Source organism: Schistocerca cancellata, chromosome 11, assembly GCF_023864275.1.
Source record: "Schistocerca cancellata isolate TAMUIC-IGC-003103 chromosome 11, iqSchCanc2.1, whole genome shotgun sequence".
In the NCBI taxonomy this organism is placed as follows: domain Eukaryota; kingdom Metazoa; phylum Arthropoda; class Insecta; order Orthoptera; family Acrididae; genus Schistocerca; species Schistocerca cancellata.
The window spans coordinates 81366328-81393212 of NC_064636.1; the positions used below are offsets into that span (position 1 = coordinate 81366328).

The 26885-nt window shown below is 41.6% G+C and overlaps 1 protein-coding gene across 1 annotated transcript in view; it reads left to right on the top strand.

Annotated features, from left to right (window-relative positions):
• The window catches only part of LOC126108232 (serine hydroxymethyltransferase, mitochondrial-like), a 205713-nt gene that overhangs the window by 101937 nt on the left and 76891 nt on the right, over positions 1-26885 (top strand). The window contains exons 5-6 of the mRNA XM_049913463.1: positions 8612-8816; positions 22900-23039. Coding sequence (XP_049769420.1) covers positions 8612-8816; positions 22900-23039 — 345 coding nt within the window. The remainder of the gene's footprint in view (positions 1-8611; positions 8817-22899; positions 23040-26885) is intronic.

Sequence of the window (26885 nt, forward strand, 5' to 3'; positions counted from 1 at the left end):
AGCACACACATAGGCATTCAGATAATCATTCTTCCTGTGCTCCATATGTGAATGGAATGGGAAGAAACCCTGATAACTAGTACAATGTAACATACCCTTTGCCATGCACTTCACAGTGGTTTCCAGAGTATAGATGTAGATCTACGAGGTCTACTGTATTTACTCGAATGTAAGCCGCACTCGAATCTAAGCTGCACCTGAAAAATGAGACTCAAAATAAAGGAAAAAAAAATTCCCGAATCTAAGCCGCACCTGAAATTTGAGACTCGACATTCAAGGGGAGAGAGAAGTTTTAGGCCGCACCTCCAAATCGAAACAAAGTTGGTCCATTGTAATATGAGACACAATTTAGGTCGAATGAATGGCGATACAGCTACAGTAGTTTGGTTCGAGTCGTAAGATTAGCAGTTAAGCTTTACCAGGTAGCCATTGCTATGCGTCAAGCGCTCCATCCGTATTTATACGGGTACCCTTCCTTTTTCACGCGCTTTGTCTGGTTTGAATCGATTGCTTATTGTGCTTTGATCTGATAAGTGCCATTTTCTTTGTTTAGGGGTTTATGCATTATTGTACTGCGTCATGCTTTGTTTGTCGCATTCTGATAGTATGTGTTTACGGCCTGTCGCTGCCCACAGCATGGCTTGCCTTTTGTATGCGCTACCGCCACTTACAATAAAATAAAAAAATAAATAATAAATAAAAAAGGAGAGGAATCATCTCATTAGTGAAACAATGGCAAGAGACTGCTATTTGTTGTTGCTTACACTGCTGCTTTCTTTGATACTCATCAACAAGAACCAAATAATAGACTGCGTATGATAGAACGAATGGAAAAACTAGTAGAAGCCGACCTCGGGGAAGATCAGTTTGGATTCCATAGAAATACTGGAACACGTGAGGCAATACTGACCTTACGACTTATCTTAGAAGAAAGATTAAGGAAAGGCAAATCTACGTTTCTAGCATTTGTAGACTTAGAGAAAGCTTTTGACAATGTTGACTGGAATACTCTCTTTCAAATTCTAAAGGTGTCAGGGGTAAAATACAGGGAGTGAAAGGCTATTTACAATTTGTACAGAAACCAGATGGCAGTTATAAGAGTCGAGGGGCATGAAAGAGAAGCAATGGTTGGGAAGGGAGTGAGACAAGGTTGTAGCCTATCCCCGATGTTATTCAATCTGTATATTGAGCAAGCAGTAAAGGAAACAAAAGAAAAATTCGGAGTAGGTATTAAAATCCATGGAGAAGAAATAAAAACCTTGAGGTTTGCCGATGACATTGTAATTCTGTCAGAGACAGCAAAGGACCTGGAAGAGCAGTTGAACGGAATGGACACTGTCTTGAAAGGATGATATAAGATGAACATCAACAAAAGCAAAACGAGGATAATGGAATGTAGTCGAATTAAGTCGGGTGATGCTGAGGGAATTAGATTAGGAAATGAGACACTTAAAGTAGTAAAGGAGTTTTGCTATTTGGGGAGCAAAATAACTGATGATGGTCGAATTAGAGAGGATACAAAATGTAGACTGGCAATGGCAAGGAAAGCGTTTCTGAAGAAGAGAAATTTGTTAACATCGAGTATACATTTAAGTGTCAGGAAGTCATTTCTGAAAGTATTTGTATGAAGTGTAGCCATGTATGGAAGTGAAACATGGATGGTAAATAGTTTGGACAAGAAGAGAATAGAAGCTTTCGAAATGTGGTGCTACAGAAGAATGCTGAAGATTAGATGGGTAGATCACATAACTAATGAGGAAGTATTGAATAGGATTGGGGAGAAGAGAAGTTTGTGGCACAACTTGACCAGAAGAAGGGATCGGTTGGTAGGACATGTTCTGAGGCATCAAGGGATCACCAATTTAGTATTGGAGGGCAGCATGGAGGGTAAAAATCGTAGGGGGAGACCAAGAGATGAATACACTAAGCAGATTCAGAAGGACGTAGGTTGCAGTAGGTACTGGGAGATGAAGAAGCTTGCACAGGATAGAGTAGCATGGAGAGCTGCATCAAACCAGTCTCAGGACTGAAGACCACAACAACAGCATGATAGAACATGTTCTGAATGAGAGTTAGGTGGAAATTTTTCTCCGTTTGAAAATTTCTGCGGCCGCTTCTTTAGTACATCAAATTCTGCACAGAAATTAGTCATCTTAGATTTAAAAATCTAGTCTGTTGCCGTGTTTCGTTTCTGACTGTATCACTATTAGGCATAAGAATAATACGAATATAAACATGACGCGATATGTATATTCTTCCGCGTTTGCTGTTGTCTCACTCTAGTTTTGTAGTTTATTAGGCAGACAGGATTTAAATGAGATAGAAGAAACATGAAAGAATACATGGCAAAATGTTTATATTCATATTATTGTTATGGTGAAGAGAATACTGCGTGTGATACACATTTCATCAGGTTCCTATTAGCAACAGTCTTGCCAGTCGGATTTTCGTAGTACATTGAAATTCTGCTAAATTCGAAGATGAACAATACGGAATTTGTATTTACTTCGTTGGATAATGTATGAAAATGCAGTTGTCAAAACTAGGGCCGAAAAAAAAAATCTGGTCTTCCACCTTTTTTTTTTAATTTATTTACTGACGCAGAGATTTTGTCACCAGTATTTATCTCTGTGCCTACAAAGCATGCCTGTGTAGCGCTGCATATATTTGATGGCAGAAGTTAGTTGTGGCGGCACCTACCAACATTTTTCAGAACTTGCACTTGCTTTGCACTCGATTCTATGCTGCAGGTGCTTTTTTGGATTACAAAAACCGGAAAAAAAGTGCAGCTTAGATTCGAGTAAATACGGTATTCAGGAACTTTGGCCACGGAATTTTTGTGCACTTACCTTTCACTTATTGTACATGGTCACCTTCGATCTGTCAGTGCAAATCTTTGTCCTGTCAGTGGGATTTTCAACTCAGGAAATAAAAGAGAGGTCCACAGGGGCCAGGTATGGAGAATACAGAGAATGAAGCAGCATGTTGATTTCATTTTTTGTGGAATAGTCACCCACAAACAGGGATGAATGTGTGTAGGTATGCAAGTGTCAAGAATTGTCTCACCACATTTCAGGCCATTCCCTTCTCTCATTTTCTCGCAGGCATCATAGCACATCCCGATAGCACCATCAATTAACAGTTTGTCCACAAATTCATGATGAACTAACCCTTCAGAGTCAAGGAAAACTTTCAACATGGGTTTGGCATTTGTCCTGACCTGATGAGCTTTCTTTGGTCTCGGAGAATGTTTCCCAACCCACCGTGACCCATTGCGAAGATTGAACACACCGCTGGTTCAAGACATCATAACCATAGAACCACGTCTCGTCACCAGTTACGATTCTCTTAAGGACATCTCATTCTCATTTGCGCGATACAAAAGCTCTTCAGAGGTTGCGAAGCAAACCTCTTTCTGGTCTCCACCCACGAGCCCTGGGGCAATCTTGGCAGCAACACAGTGCATTCCAGGAAGCTGTGTCAGCATTTTGTGACATGTTCCTACTAAAACATTTCATTCTTATCCAGTCTCTCAGTCACTCAGTCTCTGAATGACACACACAATTTCATTGATGTTCTCAACACGAGCATCATCGGTAGATGTCGAAAGTTATCCTGAATGGGGGTCATCTTTAACTTCTGGCCAGCCATTTTTAAACCATGTGATCCATTTGTAATACCAGTACGGCTTAAGCACTCATCATCGTATTTGTGCAAAATTTAATGCAGATGTGTTGCTCTCTAACTCTGCCATCTCAACATTCGCAAACAGGTTATGAAGCAACAGGGAAAGGAAAACAAGGAGGGTAGCAAGGATAGAGGCATGGTTGTCAGAGGGAAGTCAAAGATATTCTACTGTAAATACTGTGCCAGCTTCAAACCAAAGAGGATGCATACAGAAGTAAAGAGGTATACAGTATAAAGATAAACACAACTATGTAGGATGGAAAGATGCATGAATGGCTAAAGAGGAAAGGGAAAGAGGAGAAGACTGAAGAGTAAATGGGAGTGAGGTTGTTTAACATAGGTTCAGTCCAGGGGGATGGCGGGATGAAAGGATGTGTCGGAGTGCAAGTTCCCATCTCCGCAGTCCAGAGGGACTGGTGTTGGGTGGAAGAAGCCAAATGGCACATACGGTGTAGCAGGTTCCTATGTCCCTAGAATTATGCTGGAGGGCATGTCCGCTACTGGGTATCGGGCATCTCCTAGGCGGACAGTTCGTCTGTGTCCGTTCATGTGCTCAGCCAGGTTAGTTGTTGTCATACCGATGTAAAAGGCTGTGCAGTGCAGGCATGTCAGCTGTTAAATGACATGGGTAGTTTCACACGTGGCCCTGCCTTGAATTGTGTATGTTTTACCAGTAATGGGGCTGGAGTAGGTGGTTGTGGGGGGGATGCATGGGGCAGATTTTGCAGCGGGGTCAGTTACAGGGGTAGGAACCGCTGGGTAGAGAAGGTAGTCTGTGAATATTGTAGGGTTTGACAAGGATGTTACGGAGGTTAGGGGGGGGGCGACGAAAGGCAACTCTCTCTGTTTTCCTTTCCCTGTTGCTTCATAACATGGGTTGTGAGTTACTGAATCCACTTTCCCTTCTTCCCTTTCTTTCCCCTCTCTCCTCCCTGATGAAGGAACATTTGTTCCGAAAGCTAGGAACGTAAATTTTCGGTTCTGTTTTTTCTGTATCTATCGGCTGTACTGAGATGAGGTAAGTACTGGCCAGCCCCTCTATCTCTTTGTTAGTATTTGTTTCACATCTTTGTATGAGATTTTCCATTAATCATTTTCATGTTAATTTGTCTGTTTTCAAGGACTGCAAGCAGATAAAGGTGTATTATATAGACACAGGCAGCAGATCAGCTAATTTTTATTTTATTGTATGCTATGAATGAAATGTTGTTAAGTTTCTAATTTATTACTGTTACCATAGTTTCCTTTCTCTTTCATTATTTCATAGAAATGACAGACAAATATTTGATCTTTTAAAGCAAATAGAGCATTGTACTTCACTGCTAAGCTGCTTCGTAAAAATACACTCCTGGAAATTGAAATAAGAACACCGTGAATTCATTGTCCCAGGAAGGGGAAACTTTATTGACACATTCCTGGGGTCAGATACATCACATGATCACACTGACACAACCACAGGCACATAGACACAGGCAACAGAGCATGCACAATGTCGGCACTAGTACAGTGTATATCCACCTTTCGCAGCAATGCAGGCTGCTATTCTCCCATGGAGACGATCGTAGAGATGCTGGATGTAGTCCTGTGGAACGGCTTGCCATGCCATTTCCACCTGGCGCCTCAGTTGGACCAGCGTTCGTGCTGGACGTGCAGACCGCGTGAGACGACGCTTCATCCAGTCCCAAACATGCTCAATGGGGGACAGATCCGGAGATCTTGCTGGCCAGGGTAGTTGACTTACACCTTCTAGAGCATGTTGGGTGGCACGGGATACATGCGTACGTGCACTGTCCTGTTGGAACAGCAAGTTCCCTTGCCGGTCTAGGAATGGTAGAACGATGGGTTCGATGACGGTTTGGATGTACCGTGCACTATTCAGTGTCCCCTCGACGATCACCAGTGGTGTACGGCCAGTGTAGGTGATCGCTCCCCACACCATGATGCCGGGTGTTGGCCCTGTGTGCCTCGGTCGTATGCAGTCCTGATTGTGGCGCTCACCTGCACGGCGCCAAACACGCATACGACCATCATTGGCACCGAGGCAGAAGCGACTCTCATCGCTGAAGACGACACATCTCCATTCGTCCCTCCATTCACGTCTGTCGCGACACCACTGGAGGCGGGCTGCACGATGTTGGGGCGTGAGCGGAAGACGGCCTAACGGTGTGCGGGACCGTAGCCCAGCTTCATGGAGATGGTTGCGAATGGTCCTCGCCGATACCCCAGGAGCAACAGTGTCCCCATTTTGCTGGGAAGTGGCGGTGCGGTCCCCTACGGCACTGTGTAGGATCCTACGGTCTTGGCGTGCATCCGTGCGTCGCTGCGGTCCAGTCCCAGGTCGATGGGCACGTGCACCTTCCGCCGACCACTGGCGACAACATCGATGTACTGTGGAGACCTCACGCCTCACGTGTTGAGCAATTCGGTGGTACGTCCACCCGGCCTCCTGCATGCCCACTATACGCCCTCGCTCAAAGTCCGTCAACTGCACATACGGTTCACGTCCACGCTGTCGCGGCATGCTACCAGTGTTAAAGACTGCGATGGAGCTCCGTATGCCATGGCAAACTGGCTGACACTGACGGCGGCGGTGCACAAATGCTGCGCAGCTAGCGCCATTCGACGGCCAACACCGCGGTTCCTGGTGTGTCCGCTGTGCCGTGCGTGTGATCATTGCTTGTACAGCCCTCTCGCAGTGTCCGGAGCAAGTATGGTGAGTCTGACACACCGGTGTCAATGTGTTCTTTTTTTCATTTCCAGGAGTGTATTTCCAGCCTAGCATCAGTGCCATTCTGCAGTACAACAGATTTCTGGTGACAACAGTCAGAAACTACTGTATAGACCACCTGGCGACATGTCTTGCACCCACATTCTATAAGCCACAACACACACCAACGGGGGCATTACTGTCTGTCATGCTGTACCAATCCTTATGCTATGGATTTGTTGCCCATTTCTATCAGCAGTGTTGTTAAAATAGCACTGAATGATTTTTCCATTTTCTACAAGACACAATATTTCAAGCTAGCGCAAATTTCATGAATAAAAATTACTTCCTTTTTTTTAAAAAAAAAAGGTTTATTTAAAAATGAATAATTTTAGCACTGCTGCTATGGCTAATTGATTTTCAGTTTTTTTTACTTAGTTATTAGTAAAAAATGAAAATCATCTGTTATAACAGACCAAACAGATACCAAAAAATACCAGTTATTCAAAACTAAAATACTGGAATAGGTTTTAACAAGTCAGTTTTTCCCATCTCTAGCTCGAACTCTGAAGTTCCTTGTAAATTTGGCCAGTGTTGTAGTCACTGAAATAATATCACTTTTCAGGCATTGTACACTCGTGCTCATAAATTAAGGATAGTGCCGATACCTGGTGAAACAAGCCTGTGGTGGGCAGTTTGCAAGTTTAAATCACCTGGAGGTATGACCATGCGGTGCATTTGACCTGCGGTCGTCGCACGGTGCTGCTGGCAGCAATCCACATACGCAGAGGTGTGTTGGTACATGTCAGAGTACGGTGTAGCGAGTAACTGTGCAGACATTTTCACACGTGCTAATGGTGACTGTGTGTTGAAAATGGCTCAAAGAACACATATTGAAGACATTATGAGGGGTAGAATGGTAGGGCGACTGGAGGCTGGTCAAACACAGCAGGTCGTAGCACGGACCCTCCGTGTGCCACAAAGTGTGATCTCAAGATTATGGCAACGATTCCAGCAGACAGGAAACGTGTCCAGGCGCTACAGTACGGGACGTCCACAGTGTACAACACCACAAGAAGGCCGATATCTCACCATCAGTGCCCGCAGACGGCCACAGAGTACTGCACGTAGCCTCGCACGGGACCTTACCGCAGCCACTGGAACAGTTGTCTCCAGACACACAGTCTACAGACTGAACAGACATGATTAATTTGCCCGGAGACCTACAAGGTGCATTTCACTGACCCCTGATCACAGGAGAGCCCCTTAAAGCCTGGCGTCAAGAACACAGTACGTGGTCATTGGAACAGTGGTCCCATGTTACGTTCACAGACGAGTCCAGGTACAGTCTGAACAGTGATTCTCGCCGGGTTTTCATCTGGCATGAACCAGGAACCAGATACCGACCCCTTAATGTCCTTGAAAGGGACCTGTATGGAGGTCGTGGTTCGATGGTGTGGGGTGGGATTATGATTGGTGCATGTACACCACTGCATGTCTTTGACAGAGGAACTGTAACAGATAAGGTGTATCGGGACGTCATTTTGCACCAGTATGTCCACCTTTCCAGGGGTGCAGTGGGTCCCACCTTCCTCCTGACGGATGATAACGCACGGCCCCACTGTGCTGCCATCGTGGAGGAGTACCTCGAAACAGAAGATATCAGGCGAATGGAGTGGCCTGCCTGTTCTACAGACCTAAACCCCATCGAGCACGTCTGGGATGCTCTCGGTTGACGTATCGCTGCACGTCTTCAAACCCCTACGACACTTCAGGAGCTGCAACAGGCACTGGTGCAAGAGGGGAAGGCTATACCCCAGCAGCTGCTCGACCATCTGATCCAGAGTATGCCAACCCATTGTGCGGCCTGTGTACGTGTGCACAGTGGTCATATCCCATATTGATGTCGGGGTACATTGCGCAGGAAACAGTGGTGTTTTGTAGCACATGTGTTTCAAAACAGTTTTCTCAACTTATCACCGATACTGTGGACTTACAGATGTGTGTCATGTGTGTTCCCTATGTGCCCATGCTATTAGAGCCAGATTTGTGTAATGCCATGTTGTGTGGCACCACATTCTGCAATTATCCTTAATTTATGAGCATGGATGTATATAAGTGTAAATTTACCGGGTTCATGGATTAGTGGAGTGCCTATCTGACATTTAATGAATGGTCATTATATACATGGTCTGTTCTTGTTCTGTTTTTTTCTAGCTTGACTCACGGATTCATGACAGATACTAAGAGAGTGTCTGCTACCTCACTTTTTTTTGAGTCGATGCCGTATCGCCTCGATATTAAGACCGGCCTGATAGATTATGACATGCTGCAAAAAACTGCACTTCTCTTCCGTCCCAAGATTATTATTGCTGGAACATCAGCATATGCCAGGTTGCTGAACTACGAATGTTTCAGAAAGGTAAGCTTCAGGGTGAATAATGTCATTACTTTGCATCTGTTTACCATTGTGAAACAGCGATTATGGTGTTAATGTTGTTTTTTTCTCAGTCTTGATTGTGATGAAAATAAAATTACAACTTAGTGGTTAGCAGTTTCAGTTGATTAAGAACAATCTTCAGATCATGCTTGCTACAGAATAAGTACCAAATACATTGTTGCTTTAATATCATAATTGCTAAGTGTAACTTAGAATCGAGTTTAGTAAGGAATCTGTGGCTAAGTGCAATGTCGGCCATGTAATTTTACTAACAAGGGACCCTCCCCATCGCACCTCCCTCAGATTTAGTTACAAGTTGGCACAGTGGATAGGCCTTGAAAAACTGAACACAGATCAATCGAGAAAACAGGAAGAAGTTGTGTGGAACTATGAAAAAATAAGCAAAATACACAAACTGAGTAGTCCATGCGAAATATATGCAACGCCAAGGATAGCGTGAGCTCAGGATTGCCGTGGTCCCGTGGTTAGCGTGAGCAGCTGCGGAACAAGGGGTCCTTGGTTCAAGTCTACCCTCGAGTGAAAAGTTTAATTTTTTAATTTCAGACAATTATCAAAGTTCAGGCACTCACACATAATACGCTTCACTCATCAAAATTCCAGGACATGTTCAGATTTGCTTGGACATATGCAGGATTTGACCGTCTACACAGGGAAACATTTGAAAACGTGAAAAACGTATGTTTTGACAGAGCGCAGGGAAAACTGTGCGACTGTGAAACTGTTGCATTCATTTGTTGCAGTTTATGTGACAAACTCTTATGTTTTCATTACTTTTTTGGGAGTGATTATCACATCCACAAGAAAACCTAAGTCGGGCAAGGTAGAAGAATCTTTTTTACCCATTCACCAAGAGCATAAGTTAGGTGGGTCGACAACATATTCCTGTCATGTGACGTGCATGCCGTCACCAGTGTCGTATAGAATATATCAGATGTGTATTCCTGTGGAGAAATCGGTTGACCTATGACCTTGCGATCAAATGTTTTCAGTTCCCATTGGAGAGGCACGTCCTTTTGTCTACTAATCGCACGGTTTTGTGGTGCGGCCGCAAAACACAGACACTAAACTTATTACAGTGAAAAAATACGTCAATGAACGAACGGACAGATCGTAAATTTGCGAAAATAAAAAAAGAAAATTTTTCATTCGAGGTAAACTTGAACCAAGGATCTCCCGTTTCAGAGCTGCTCACGCTAACCACGGGACCACGGCGCTACTGAGTTTTGTATGTCCTTGATGTTGCCTATCTTGCGCATGGACTAGTCAGTTTGTATATTTTGCTTATTTTTTTTATAATTCCACACAACTTCTTCCTGTTTTCTCGATTGATCTGTGTTCAGTTTTTCAACGCCTATCCACCGTACCAACTTGTAACTAAATCTGAAGGGGTTGCGATGGGGAGGTTCCCTTGTAAGTGTAATGTGATAGAAAAAGTTGTTCAGAGCATAGCTCGTAAATTTCAAAAACTGTCAGAAGACTCTTTCTTCATCTAACTACCTGGCAATGACTCCACTGTGTACAGTTCCTATTTCACAAGACTGTTTCTTCTACATGAATGAAGATAGAAACTTGTGTTGAATTTCAGTTTCACATTCAGGGCCGGTGTGAGGTCCAAGCAACGCAAGCCACTGCACGAGTCACCGAGCTGCGAGGTGTACCAGAGGTGCCGCAACTATAAGATTTCTGTGCAGGACATATCAGAATTAATAGCGGCAGCTTTCACTGTCAAGCAGAGAGGAGTGCACGAGGACAAGATTTGTATGCAGTGCATATCGCAATTAGTTGCAAAACTTACACAGGGGAAAGTGAACAAAGGAAACGGGGAGGGGGTGGGAGCAGGGAGGGGGGAGGGCAAATAATAGTTTGCTCATGTAGAAAAATGTGTTCTTGAACCAGCATTGTGCACATTGAGACTAAAAGTTTACCAAGTTGCCAGATGTGTAAGTTGCCCGTTAACACTTTGGGTCCTGAGCCATTACGCGCGGGTGTCTACCATAAAGACTGGCTGATTTTAACGTATTTTAAACTACTACAACTCATGAAAGGTTTCAGTTATAGCAATAAAATTACTCTTATTGAAAAACCTAGACTTTCGTGTTTAAAACCATATATAATACTTTTCTCTTGAATTAATACATACTTTTGAGAAGCGTTATTATTATATCATTGTTTTTGAAAAAAGGAAAAATTGGTCGAAGTTATATTCACTGTATTCTCTAGAAGGAATTTTTTTTTTATTTTACACAAAAATTGTAATTATGATGGATACAGTATGTCTTATCTACAGTAACCTCCTGTAACTAAATAGGATGCAATTTTGCTCTTTGTGTGGTAAATTTTGAAGCACGGCATTTTTCACAATGCCACTTTACATTCACTACACTGGTTACTTCTGTCTTTTCGCCACACTTTGCCAGAAACTTCCTTATTTCCATAAGTGTAACTCCTTTCCACTTTGATAATGAGCAGGTGGGTGAAAGGGAATTTGTGCTTCATAATTTCCTAATGCATTGTTGAGCATACAGATCAGTTTGTTCCTTTATGTGTTTCATCATACTGTCTGTCAGGAAATATGAAAAAAATTCTAAAGGTGCACTGTTCTGGTCTAAACTGACAACATTGCATATTCCAAATTGTCCTGAGAATAGATCGAGATCTGGTGCACGGTCAGTAGTCGTCCAACCTTCCTCAGAATCGGTGCGGCGCGCACGTCTCGCCTTCCCCCTCGCCGTCAGTCTCACTCGTTCTTCAGGCATGATATCGACGGGATTATTTGCTGTTGAAGTGCTTGGACACCTGCTCTCCTTTTCTGAGTCATATCAGAAGAGTAATATTTGCAAATAAAATCATAATTACTTACTGAGAGTTTTTTCAGTGAAAATCTGAGCAAAAATTATAGATGGTTTGTTGTCAGAATTCTTTACCTGAACTGCCAGAAACTTCTTCTTGAACATAGTCCACATCATCATCAGAGTCATCTACAATATCTTCCTCTGACAAATCAATGTCAATTTATTCTAAATCACGATATAACTCGCAAGCAATTTCTTCGACTGTCAAGCCACGCTTCGCCATGTCGACGCTACTGAGACCGCACGGGAAAAAATCGCTGCTCACAAAAGCCGACAAACAAAAAGGGAAGCACACCCTTCCACAGCTTGCCTGCACTATCTAGTGGCCAATATTCGAACTACAGTCCATGCAGCTCCTCCCAGACAAGCGGGAGCTGTAAGAACAAACAAAGGAAGGATGGGGAAGAACGAGAACACGCGCCCGTAAAATTACGGGCGCCGGACTTTCGAGCAGGTCGCGCATTCCCGTATTTTTACGGGCGTCGGCGCCTAAGTGTTAATGTATTTGCCACTATATGTCTCCCTTGTGGGTTGTAACTAAACTGACAGTGTTCCCAGTGCTGCAGTGTGGGATGTATACACGGTGGGATGCTGAAATGTCTTAATTCTGTTCATTAATTGGTTTACTTGTGGAGTATTCTGAAAAATTAATAGTTCCACTTTCTGCCACCAGGTGAAAATATGGCACTGTAAGCAATCAGAATGTGAAATATGTCTTGTAATGATGTCAGTATGCTTTTTGTCGCTTGGTGGTGTGTGTTGATTTCTTTTGTGAAGTGACTGTTGTAGAGGGTTAATAATATTAGTTTTCCATATAAAATACAATGGCTATTGAAAAGAAAGACCATGTGCTGCCGGTAAAGTTGTTTTATCAGAACAGCAACAGTAGCAGTGCTGCATTTTGGGAATATTGCCGACAGGAATAGCAGCGAAGAGGTCCTGTTTCAGTTGGGCCAAAGAATACCGTGAAGAAATTTAAAGTAACAGGTGAATTAGGTGGTGCAGCAGAGAGAGGGAGGCAGTCATTCATGTAACAGTTGTTGGTGAAGTTGTCATAGCTACAGCCAACTGTGCACCACACACCTCATCTTTTGCAGCCAGTGCTCAAGCTGTCACGTGAATTGTCTTTCCCCTCGACAATAGTTCAAAAGATTTTGTGGCACATTTTACTCTGGTATCCCAACAAGATTCAGAATGTTCACCAAATGAAGGCCCAAGATAGGCTACAATGGTGTGACTTCGCCCCTCGTTTTGTGGCACACACGAAAGTGGATGACGTGTGTCCTAGGCATATTCTTTGGAAGGACGAAGCATGTTTTACTCTTCATGGTGCTGTGGGATGCACAGAACTGTCAGATATAGGGTTCTCCTCCACCACATTTCGTGCAGGAACATCCACTGCACTCGGCGTATGTACTGTGTGGTGTGGTTTCACAAGCTCCTTCATTCTCAGTCCATTTTTCTCTGAGCAAATGACACCACAGCGGCCTGTTAGGTGTATAGTGGTATCTGCACACAATAAGGATCTCCTCGTGCAACTTGTGATTCCAGCTTTGTTAGAAACTGTGTCCTCACCACTATTTTTGCGGAAGACGGGGAGCACCACACCTCGCTCACCGGGTGAAAGATTTGCTTCGAGAAACCTTAAATAATGATCGCATCATCTCTAGGCAGATGGCCCACTGATCCCCCAACCTAAATTCGTGTGACTTCCGACTGAGAGGATGTCTGAAACATTGTGTCTATGATGGACATGTCTGGAGTCTTCTTGACCTGAAGGATAGCATATGATGACATATCACTCTGATTACACCAGATACAGTGTGAACAGCTGTCAACTGTGCAGCATTATGGATGCAGCATCTTGCTGACTCAGGAGATCATACTGAACATGTGTTGAAACTTGTGACCATATCCTAATAAATGTGCCAGAATCACCGTTATTATGTGTTCGATCATTCCTCTCCTTTTCCTTCACCCACACCACATTCTGGCTGCTTATAGCGCCATGTTTTCGCCTGGTGGCAGAAAGTGGAACTATTAATTTTGTCAGAAAACTCCAAGAGCGATATGATTAATGAACATTCTTACAATGTTTTGGTGTCCTGCAAAGGTCCCACACTGCAGCACTTGTAACACAGCCAGTTCAACTATAGCCACTGGGTATCTTGCTCATTCAGTATGGCGAGTTTGGGACGGCAATAAACCATTGAAAAAAGGCAATTTTGTGTTCTCCATTTCAACAGGTGGAATTCAATTAAAACTGTCTGATGTTATCATTGGGAATACAGCATTGCATCTCTTACAGGTGTAGGCATTTGACGTTGTTACCAGCAGCTACATGACACAAGTCATTTACATAATGGGTAATCTACATATCACCCCTTGTGCTCGTTAAGAGGTAGTGTGTCCAGCAGAGATATTGCTTGCTTTTCACACAACTATATTTGTTGTGCCAACCGAGGGTCAGCCGTGCATTGTGTGTCTGTCTGATGTTTTTTGTGTCATACTGTGCGCTGCCAAATTTACAGTCCAGTAGTTTTGTTACAGTGCATAAATGATGTAGTAACTGATAGGACTACTGGTAGTATTGGAAAGAAATATAAATGATTGTTTGAGAGAGAAATTAGGGGCTGACAACTTCCCTTTCTTTTATATTTGTTTATTTTACACATAATTAGAACCACACTTTGATCAGTGTTAGTCCATTGTGTATTTTTTAGCCTTGCAAAATATAAATTGTTTTGCAATTAATGAAGATTAGCTGATCGCATAACTTCTGTGCTTTTATGTAACCAAAGGAATAACTTTTGATACAAGTACAGTTTACATCAACAAATATAAAAACTCGTATAATTATTCTTGTTGTTTCTGTACTCAGTACAATGTTTTTCATCATCATCAAAGGCAAGAGTTTTCTGTTTTTATTGATAGGCCTGAAACTTATTTATTAATTTGTAAAAACAGGTTTTATATAAGCTCAATGGTATTGAAGTGAGTCATGGCGTGTTTTTATTTAGTAGTTTTACTTAATTTTACATTTTTTTGGTGAAATTGTGTTCTCTGGTACTGTATGATAAATCTGTAATCTGAAACTTCCTGGCAGATTAAACTGTGTGCTGAACCAAGACTCGAACTCAGGACCTTTGCCTGTTCGAGTCTTGGTTCGGCACACAGTTTAATCTACCAGGAAGTTTCATATCAGCTCACACTCCACTGTAGAATGAAAATTTCATTCTAAATCTGTAATCTGTTTTTTTTTTTTTTTTTTTTTTTTTTAAATACTACAACATTCCTCTGTTTCACTTTACAAATCAACAATTTTAAATAAAACCTGGATCAAACATTGTCAGTTTCTCTTGTGCAACAAATATTGTTCATCTTTAAATAACAGACAGGAGGATATTGGTTGACCACAATATTATTGCACCTGAGAGTGATGATGCTTCGCTCAGCTTATTGTGACTTTTTATTGTGATATTTCGTGAGGATAGTATATGCACTGCTGTCTTTGAAATCATTCACATTCTGATGCATTTTCCTTAGTTGCCACTGTTCTTGTTTACTGTGTAGCTGCTGCATGTTTCTGTTAATGGCCATGGGAGACCAAGTGCAATAATGTCATGGTCAGGTAGTAACTATGGCAACAAAATTTTGTGTAGGTTATGCAGCCCTTTCTATGTACTCACTAAGTTTCTAGATGGTTCACTGCTTCCAATTTCTAAGGGAATGTAGTAAAACACTCATTGCTTATACAAACAAAACAGTTGAAATGAGGTAATGCCTGATAGAAATTCAGTGCACCTAACCTATAAGTAATGCAGTTACAATCTTAATTGACTGAGGCTACTAGAGAAGGTACCCTAGTCTATGCTTACTTACAATAGTCTACAGTAGCCCACAGTGCTTTTACAAATCAAGTTTTGTGGTGATGTTTGTGTTGCAAACTGCACAGGACTGAATTGCTACAAGATGCAAAGGAATGAAAGACATTAGCTGCCAGTGGGTATTGACTTACATCAATGGCATAAGCTGACATGCCCAGAAGAACAGATACCACATATATGAATTCCTACATGCTCTTCACAATGACGATAAACAGCATCATGCGGAGTTATGTAAATTCATTCTGGTCATGAAAATGGAAAATGATAAAAAACCTTTCACAGTTAATATTCAGTGATGACGTTATGTTCCATTTAAATGGAAAAGTAAAACTCTGTGATGTCAGGATATGGGGAATACGGAAGCCGCGTACTATAGTCCACCATGAAAGAGATTCTCCAAAGCTTCATGTGTTTTGTGCTGTTTCTCAAGAACAGACTTATGGCCTGTTCTTTTTTAGGGAAAAGACACTTACAGTAATGAAGCACATGGATATATTGCAGATCTAGCTTTTTCAACAATTGTCGTAACAGGCAGAGCACAGAGCACATGCATTGGCAGCTGCGTTTAATAGCATTTAACAATGAACTGCTTCAAATTTTTTAACAAAATTTACTATTAATAATGTAACAAATCATTGTGGATAGTTAGATCACAATATAAAATTAACATTTAGAAGTGTTTTTTGTCAGTAGGGACTGCAAAATGAGCTGCGCCTAAATAGGACATTTTCAAGAAATCAATTCCAGTAGCTGCAATGTAGCATGTTTATTATTTAGCGTATGGCTAATACAGACATATCATGAAATTAAATTACCTATACATATGTACAAATTGACACACAAGAAACTTAAGTTTGTCTTTACAGCTGAATATCCAGTCCTTCAATCCAGCGCACTGCATCTGGTGTTGCTAGCAGGAAGTCCTCTTTGGCGCCGTGATAGGCTCGAATCCTGCATTCACTGTCAATGTGGTGAACAGTGTGGTACGGAGCCCCGCAGTCACAGGCTGGATCAGGCAGCTTCTTCCACTTAAAGAGAGCATCCCTCAATTTACTTGTAATAACTTATTACCATCAAAGAAACCAAATTTCATGTTTCTAACCCCATTAGTTTATCACATAATGGTACCTGAAAGTAAAAAAAATATAGTTTTGAGAGAAATCCATTTAAAGTTTAATATTGCAATTCTAGTATAGTTATTGATGAGAATTACTTACCACGAATATTTTCCTGCACCATACTGAGCATCATCTGAACATACTGATCTTCTTTTCTTCTCTTGGTCACTATTCTTTTCTGTCTGGCTTCTTTTGTGCATTTTAAATAAGATATATCTGCTTTGCGGATTCTCTCTTTATCTATTTGCACCAAGGATTTTGCAGTATTTCCACTAGATTTTATGCCCAATAATTCCAAAACATCCAGTTTTCTAATTACACCATCATTGAAGCACAAAGTAGCATCATAAACACCAAATCTGAGTGTTGGAAACTGAACAAATACAGTTTTCAGTAACCGGTTCCAAATGACAGAATTCACACATTCATTTAAATTTTTGGTTTTTCCATGAAGACATTTCTTTTAATTTCATTCATCACTGATGCAGGTAAAGAATGTTTGTGGTCATATGTGGCACTTTTCCTGTACTTGCACCAAGTGTCAGGATCATTCGGGCAAAGACCGTGCGCCAGGAAAACCATCATAGCTCACCAAAAAGTTTCGTATTTACCGTATTTACTCGAATCTAAGCCGCACTTTTTTTCCGGTTTTTGTAATTAAAAAAACCGCCTGCGGCTTAGAATTGAGTGCAAAGTAAGCGGAAGTTCTGAAAAATGTTGGTAGGTGCCGCCACAACAAACTTCAGCCATCGAATATATGTAGCGCACAATGATAAATACTGGCGCCAAAACCTCTGCGTCAGTAAATAAATTTTAAAAAAGGTGGAAGACGAGCTTTTTTCTCCGCCGCGAGTTTCGACCACTGCATTTTCATACATTATCCAACGAAGTAAATACAAATTCCACATTGTTCATCTTCGAATGTAACAGCATTCCAATGTACTATGAAAATCCGAATGGCAAGATTGTTCGGGATGTTTGTAAATATGGCCCACTCTACATTCTGAAATTTTCCTACCTGTGAGAAGAGATGGTTGCTAATAGGAACTTTTTGAATTGTGAATCACATGCAGTTTTCTCTTCACCATAAGAATAATATGAATATAAACATTTTGCCATGTATTCTTTCGTGTTTGCTGCTATCTCATTTAAATCCTGTCTACCTAATAAACTACGAAACTAGAGTGAGACAACAGCAAACGTGGAAAAATATACATATCGCGTCATGTTTATATTCGTATTATTCTTATGCCTAATAGTGATACAGTCAGAAATGAAGCACGGCAATTGACTAGATTTTTAAATCTAAGATGGCCCTAATTTTTGTGCAGAATGTAATGTACTAAAGAGGCGTCTGCAATGATTTTCAAACGGAGAAAAATTTTCACTAAACTCTCGTTCAGAACATCTTCTATCATACACAGTCTATTATTTAGTTCATGTTGATCATTATCAATGAAATCAGCAGTGTAAGTAACAACAAATAGCAGTCTCTTGCCATTGTTTCATTAATGAGATGATTTCTCTCTCTCTTTCTCTCTCTCTCTCTCTCTCTCTCTCTCTCTCTCTCTCTCTTTTTTTTCTTTTTTTTTTTAAATTGTGTCGCTAATGAGACGAAGTGGCGGTAGCGCGCAGAAAAGGAAGCCATGCCGCGAGCGGCGACAGGCCATAAACACACATTATCAGAATGTGACAAACAATGTTTGACACAACACAATAATGCATTTTCAGCTTAGAGTGATGTAAGCACCTATAACAAAAAGAACAGCACTTATCAGATCAAAGAAAAATAAGCAATCAATTCAAACCAGACGAAGCACGTGAAAAAGGAAAGGTACCCGTATAAATACGGACAGAGCGCCTGAAGCTTAACTGCTAAGCTTACGACTCGAACAAAACTACTGTAGCTGTATCGCCATTCATTCGACCTAAATTGTGTGTCATATTACAATGGACCAATTTTGTTTCGATTTGGAGGTGTGGCCTAAAACTTCTCTCTCCCCTTGAATGTCGAGTCTCTAATTTCAGGTGCGGCTTAGATTCAGGAATTTTTTTTTTCCTTGATTTAGAGTCTCATTTTTCATGTGCGGCTTAGATTCGAGTGCGGCTTAGATTCGAGTAAATACGGTATACAAAACAAAAACTGTTTCACGCAGGAAAGACCAGGCATTTCAAATTTGCTAAAATCTAAAAATTGAATTTTTGAAGCCCATTTGCCTTCCATCTCCCCTTGGTAAGTAAAATGGTTTAGTCGGCCCAATCCAGTAAGTTGAATAGTAGACGGACAAACAGCTTCCCATGCTGCAGCTTACTTAGCATTGGCATACCACTGGGCACATTTGAACACCATCTGTTAAGCAGCATGCATTGTTGTCTGCCTTCATTCCACTCTCCCTTTACAGTCACGTGTTGTGGAGCAGCAATGTGGCTTGTTGGAGTGATCATACAGCGGTTAAGTTTGTTGATCTTTGTGTAGAACATGACTGAGACTGTAAACATTTTTCTGAAGGAACAGTGTTTGATTTGTTTGGAGAGTGTGATGCACTCCAGCTAAAATCATTGCCATTGCTATTGGCTCTGAAGGACATTTCAAAAGTTCTGCACACTAGTCGATAGAATTGAAGAAAATAATGTACTTTACAAAATACCTTTACAAGCCTTCAATATAAACTCTATTCTTGCTTATGACAGCTTCCCAACATTTTGACAACTTTTGTGTTCTGCATAGGGAACCTTCATTGTTGAGCTGTCTGATTACTCAGGTCACCTCATGGGGAGGTTCACCATTTATATCAAAATGTTTTCAGTGGATTTGTTCCTTCAATCTGGGAAAGAACTAAAAGTCTGGTGGGCTCATATCAGGACTGTATGGTGGGTTGGGAAGTATTTGCCACCCATATTTGTCTATTGGTTCTCTTACTGGCTGGGCAATATGCGGTCTTGCATTATCGTGAAATATGAGGACACTAGTTACAAGCATGTTGGACCTTCTTTGATGAGTTGTCAGGTGCAAAACATTTTGCAGAAACAGGTCGAAGTATGCACCTGTTACAGTCATGCCCTGGGACACGCTTGTTTGTAGCTATGACTCCAGTCATGACATACACAAAGATCATCATCAGTTCCACCTTCAATTGTTGGTGGTGGAATATTTTCAGGTGTGGAGAGTCGGAACTTTTCCACTGCAACGACTGAGGCTACAGCTCCAACTCAGATTTCATCGAGTGCAACAGTCCTTATCAGAAACTGTTCTCCTTCTTTTTGATAACATTGAAGCAATTCTTCTGTGATTCTTTTGAAATTTGCTTTCTGCTCTTCACTCAGAACATGTGGAACCCATATATCAGCAAGTTTTTTCATCTTTAACTTTTCATTTATTATTCTTTAAACTGAAGTGGCAGACAGTCTGGCCTCTTATTCAATTTTATTGAATCTTTTTCATTGGTCCTCTCTCAAAATGTCATTACCAATAAGTTAAGTGAAATTACAATGAAATAAACAGCCTTAGCTGCTTACAGGCATTGACATACATCTACGGGGACAGATGAAAATGTGCGCCCCGACCGGGACTCGAACCTGGGATCTCCTGCTTACATGGCAGACGCTCTATCCATCTGAGCCACCGAGGACACAGAGGATAGCGTGACTGCAGGGATTTATGTCTGGCACGCCTCCCGTGAAACCCACATTCTCAACGTATTGTCCCGCACTACGTTCGTAGTGCCCCCGCCCATTATACTCATTACTTGGGGCGCGTTGCTGATTCCCGTAATTTCATTCTAACGAGCTGCTTGGTCACCGATGGTATCTGTTCTTTCGGACATGTCTTAAGTGTTGTAGTCCACTGCAGTTAATTGCCTTCCACTTCTCGGGTTGTCCTCAGTGCTTACCCAACCGTCACAGAAATGGGAAGACCACTGTGATACTGAGCCGTGATCTGCTACACTATTCCCACACACCTCTCTCAAAGCATTGTGAATTTCCATTGAGTTCTTTCCTAGTAGGGATGCAGTTTTGATGTAGGAACGCTGGTCACTGTGTGTAATCCGACCTGAGTCAGGCACTTCTTTAGTCACTGTCCTCACCCATCCAGACCCATCCCTGTTCCCATTCCAACACTACACAGCCATCATTCCACCATCACTGTCAGCTTCTTTACTTCTCTCCTTTTCCGCTACTCCCCCCTTGCCACCTCTCCCTGCCCTCTCGTCTGACCTGCAGCATTTCACTGTCCTCCACCCCCACCATACTATCCCTCCCCCTCCCCGCTCCATCCTCCTCCTTTCCGCCACCCAGTTGCCACTCCCATCATGCACTGCTGCTGCTGCTCGCAGTGTGGTTTCAGTTGCCTGTGGCTGCAGTTGTGTGTGAGTTGCGTTTGTGTGTGTGTGTGTGTGTGTGTGTGTGTGTGTGTGTGTGTGTGTGTCTATTGTTGACGAAGGCCTTAACGGCCAAAAGCTTTGTTTGTTTGTAACAGTCATTTTGTCGTGCCGATCTGTGACTCAGCATCTCCACTATATGGGTGAGCAGCAACTTTCCTTTTCATAATATTGTTACATTCCATCCTGGATTTTCTGTTGTTTGAAACTGATAAGCACGCTATTGTCTATTGAAGAAAATTCAATGAAATTGATTTCCGGATGGAAATGTGCTCCGAACATCGCTGGACAAGTTCGTAACCGCAGAACTATATGATTTCTACAGTCACAGAGTCAAAAAGTTACACCAGCATTGGCAGACTGTTATAAATAGTTGTGCTCTTCAGTCGTGAGATTGGTTTGATGCAGCTCTCCATGCTACTCTATCCTGTGCAAGCTTCTTCATCTCCCAGTACCTACTGCAGCCTACATCCTTCTGAACATGCTTAGTGTATTCATCTCTTGGTCTCCCTCTACGATTTTCACCCTCCATGCTGCCCTGCAGTACTAAATTGGTGATCCCTTGATGCCTCAGAACATGCCCTACCAACCGAACCCTTCTTCTAGTCAAGTTGTGCCACAAACTCCTCTTCTCCCCAATTCTATTCAATACCTCCTCATTAGTTATGTGTTCTACCCATCTAATCTTCAGCATTCTTCTGTAGCACCACATTTCGAAAGCTTCTATTCTCTTCTTGTCCAAACTATTTATTGTCCATGTTTCACTTCCATACATGGCTACACTCCATACAAATACTTTCAGAAACTACTTCCTGACACTTAAATCTATACTCGATGTTAACAAATTTCTCTTCTTCAGAAACGCTTTCCTTGCCATTGCCAGTCTACATTTTATATCCTTTCTACTTTGACCATCGTCAGTTATTTTGCTCCCCAAATAGCAAAACTCCTTTACTACTTTAAGTGTCTCATTTCCTAATCTAATTCCCTTGGCATCACCCGACTTAATTCGACTACATTCCATTATCCTCCTTTTGCTTTTGTTGATGTTCATCTTATACCCTCCTTTCAAGACACTGTCCATTCCATTCAACTGCTCTTCCAAGTCCTTTTCTGTCTCTGAAAGAATTACAATGTCATCGGCAAACCTCCAAATTTTTATTTCTTCTCCATGGATTTTAATACCTACTCCGAATTTTTCTTTTGTTTCATTTACTGCTTGCGCAATAGATTAAATAACATCGGGGAGAGGCTACAACCCTGTCCCACTCCCTTCCCAACCATTGCTTCCCTTTCATGCCCCTCGACTCTTATAACTGCCATCTGCTTTCTGTACAAATTGTAAATAGCTTTCCGCTCCCTGTATTTTACCCCTGCCACCTTCAGAATTTGAAAGAGAGTATTCCAGTCAAGTTATAAATAGTGAAGAGAATATGTTATGAATGATTAAAGTCTCTGTTATGTATGTATGTATGTTGTGTCTAGTAAACATGTGAAAAAATGCTACAAACTTAGCACCAACCTGATAATTGTAAGTTGAATGTAATAAATGCTACAAAACCTTGAAACCCTGATATTCGTTTTGATACATGCAGCACTGTCTCTACCACATCACACTCCTGCACTGCTCAAGGTAGAATTCAGTCTATTGGTGGGCAGTGATCATAATGTTTTCTCTCAGCAGTTTCTTTTGCAAATGTAATTACTGTGGTGTTATAATTTCTGAAATTTGAAAAAGCTGTCACTTTGATGGCGCCATGCAAGGAAGATGTAAATGAGTAAATGAATGATTTCAAATTTGCCTGCAGATCTGTGACTCGGTGAAAGCAATTCTGATGGCAGACATGGCACACATTGCTGGAATAGTGGCTGCCGGGCTCATCCCGAGCCCGTTCGATCACTGTGACATTGTCACCACGACGACACACAAGACCCTCCGTGGAGCCAGGTACATTGTGAGCATCATCTTTCTGTTTTCTATAAATACTGAAAGCCTACATTGGCTTACACCGAAGTGAAAAAAGTCACGGGATACCACCTGATATTGTGTCGGACCTCCTTTTGCCCAGCATAGTGCAGTAACTTGATGTGACGTGGACTCGACAACTTGTCAGAATTCCCAACCAGAAATATTGAGCCGTGCTGCCTGCTATAGCTATCCAGAATTGCAAAAGAGTTGCCGGTGCAGCACTTTGTGCACAAATTGACCACTCGGTTAAGTCTTGTACGTGTTCGATGGGATTCGAGTCAGTTGATCTGGGTGGCCAGATCATTTGCCCAAATTTTCCAGAATGTATTTCAAACCAATCACGAACAATTGTGGCCCAGTGACTTATCGCATTGTTGTTAATAAAAATTCCGTCATTGTTTGGGAACGTGAAGTCCATGAATGGCTGGAAATGGTCTCCAAGTAGCTGAACATAACCACTTCCAGTCAGTGATTGGTTCAGTTAGACTAGAGGAGGACACATTGCATTCTATGTACACAAGGCCCACACATTAATGGAGCCAACACTGTGGGGTCTGCCCACTTGAACCCTACCATCAGCTCTTACCAACTGAAACTGAGACTCATCTGGCCAGGCAATAGTTTTCCATTCATCTAGGGTCCAACTGATATGCCAATGTCGTGCTGTTAGCAAAACCACTTGTGTCAGTTGTCTGCTGCCATAGCCCATTAATGCCAAATTTTGCTGCACGTTTTTTGTATGTCTCTCATTTCTGCATATATTTCACACAGTGTTGCTTGTATGTTAGATCTGACAACTCAACAGACAAGCTGCTGCTCTGTCATTAAGGGAAGGCCATTGGAACTGCATTGTTGGTGGTAAGAGGTAACACCTGAAATTTTGTATTCTCAGATCACTCTTGACCCTGTGAATTTCAAAATATTGGATTCACAAATGGAATATCCCATGCATCCAGCTGCAACTTCCATTCTGTGTTCAAAGCCATTAATTGCTGTCGTATGGCCAAAGTCACGCCAGAAATCTTTTCATGTGAACCGTCTGAGTCTCCATATCTGTGTGTCAGTATCACTATACTATGACTTTTGCCACTGATAGATTGTGTATGCAGTACCATCTCCATTTATGTGTGTGCATATCACTATCCTGTGACTTTTGACACTGTTAGCTTGTGTATGCAATACCATCTCCATATCTCTGTGTGCATATCACTATCCTATGACTTTTGTCACTGATAGCTTGTTTATGCAATACCATCTCCATTTATCTGTGTGCATATCACTATCCTATGACTTTTGTCACTGATAGCTTGTGTATGCAACACCATCTCCATTTATGTGTGTGTATATCACTATCCTATGACTTTTGTCACTGATAGCTTGTGTATGCAATACCATCTCCATATCTCTGTGTGCATATCACTATCCTTTGACTTTAGTCACTGATAGCTTGTGTATGCAATACCATCTCCATATCTCTGTCTCATATCACTATGCTTTGACTTTTGTCACTAATAGATTGTGCATGCAATACCATCTCCATTTATGTGCATGCATATCACTATCCTATGACTTTTGTCACTGATAGCTTGTTTATGCAATACCATCTCCGTTTATGTGTGTGCATATCACTATCCTATGACTTTTGTCACTGATAGCTTGTGTATGCAACACCATCTCCATTTATGTGTGTGCATATCACTATCCTGTGACTTTTGTCACTGATAGCTTGTTTATGCAATACCATCTCCATATCTGTGTATGTATATCACTATCCTATGACTTTTGTCACTGATAGCTTGTGTATGCAGTACCATGTCCATATCTGTGTGTGCATGTCACTATCCTATGACTTTTGTCTCTAATAGCTTGTGTATGCAATACCATCTCCATATCTGTGTCTGCATGTCACTATCCCATACTTTTGTCGCTTTATGTATTATGTTAACATAATGATCGTTAAGTAATGAATTCTTTCATTTACACAATAAACTTGGTCAATACCACAATGAACGAGAGCCTACAAGGATGTGAAATGGGTCTACATCTATGTCTGCGTCTGTACTCTGCATACTCGATGAAGCACTTGGTGGAGATTATGTCCCATTGTAACAGCTATTAGGGTTTCTTCCCATTATATTCACATATTGAGTGCAGGAAGACTGATTGTCTAAATGCCTCTGTGTGTGCAGTAATTATTCTAATCTTATTCTCATGATCCCTACGTGAGTGATAAGTAGGGGGTTGTAGTATATTCCTAAAGTCATCATTTAAAGCTTGTTCTTGAAATTTTGTAAGTACAGTAAAATGGGATAATACTGGTCATTTTTGGTTGTTTTTTTAGTGATATTTCCCATGCCATTAATAGAGGGAAACATTCCATGTGGGAAAAATATATCTAAAAACAAAGATGATGTAACTTACCAAACGAAAGCGTTGGCCTGTTGATAGACACACAAACAAACACAAACATACACACAAAATTCAAGCTTTCACAATCAACAGTTGCTTCATCAGGAAAGAGGGAAGGAGAGGGAAAGATGAAAGGATCTGGGTTTTAAGGGAGAGGGTAAGGTGTCATTCCAGTCCTGGGAGCGGAAAGACTTACCTTAGGGGGAAAAAAAAGACAAGTATACACTCGCGCACACACGCACCCACCCACACACACACACACACACACACACACACACACACACACACACACACACACACACACACACACATATCCATCCACACATATACAGACACAAGCAGACATTTGTAAAAGCAAAGAGTTTGGGCAAAATTTCAAAATTTAGATTTACTTCAATACTAAATATTGTTCTGTTGGTCTTCAATTTCTTAGATGACTGTGGACACAGCAGTCTTGCACTGCTTCACCTAATGATGCAGAATCTGCTGGAAGACAATGACATAGAACAATTTCTATTCTTCTTTAATTATTGAAAAATAGAAGTTGTTTTATATCTCTGTGTCATTGATGCCCAGTATACAACTGTGTCTCCTAAGCATCATCAGGTGTATTTTCTCTGGTGTATTGGCAGATATTTGCAATTTCGTTTTTAGATTGTGTACCTGGAGTCACCCCAAAAAATACTGTTCAGCACCTCTTTCACGTGACACTGAGTGCTGATGGAATGTGTCAGTTTGTTTCCCGTTACAAACAAAATTATTTTTAAAACTGAATTTTACATGCTAGTTCAAAAGAGGGGTCTCCAATTAGTCTACTGCAATATTTGCTTTTTCAGTGTGTAAGAACATGGACAGTAAAACAAGAAGAAAAACTGATACTCCAGCAGCGACAGCACCACCCTAGTCCATACTGACTGCTACTGTCAGTCATGCAGTGCTAATTGCTGTTGCTGTTTCTATTGCTATTGCTGTTTCTTCTTCATGTTTTTCTCTTGCTGTTAATACATATCAATGAAATAAATATTGCACCAAACTAATCTTGCACCACCCTATTGAATGTGTGTGTAAAATTCTGTTTTAAAAATCATTCTGTTGGTGAAGAGAAAGAAACTGATGCTTTCCATCAGCACTGGGCATCACCTGAAAAATGTGACAAAGAGCATTTGTTTGAGGTGGCTCCAGCTACAGATGGCAAAAACGAAATTGCAAATATCCACTGAAACGCCAGAAAAGTACATGTGTCAGCTCTTAGGAAGGACACCCAGTATATACATGTAGCATCTGTGTGAATATTAGAAATTGTTCTACGTCACTATGCCATCGTCAATCTACTCATCAAGTGGCAGCAGAAAACACACATAAAAGATGGTTGTAATTGGCAAGCTTTTGGAGCCAGTGACTCCTTCTTCAGGCAGA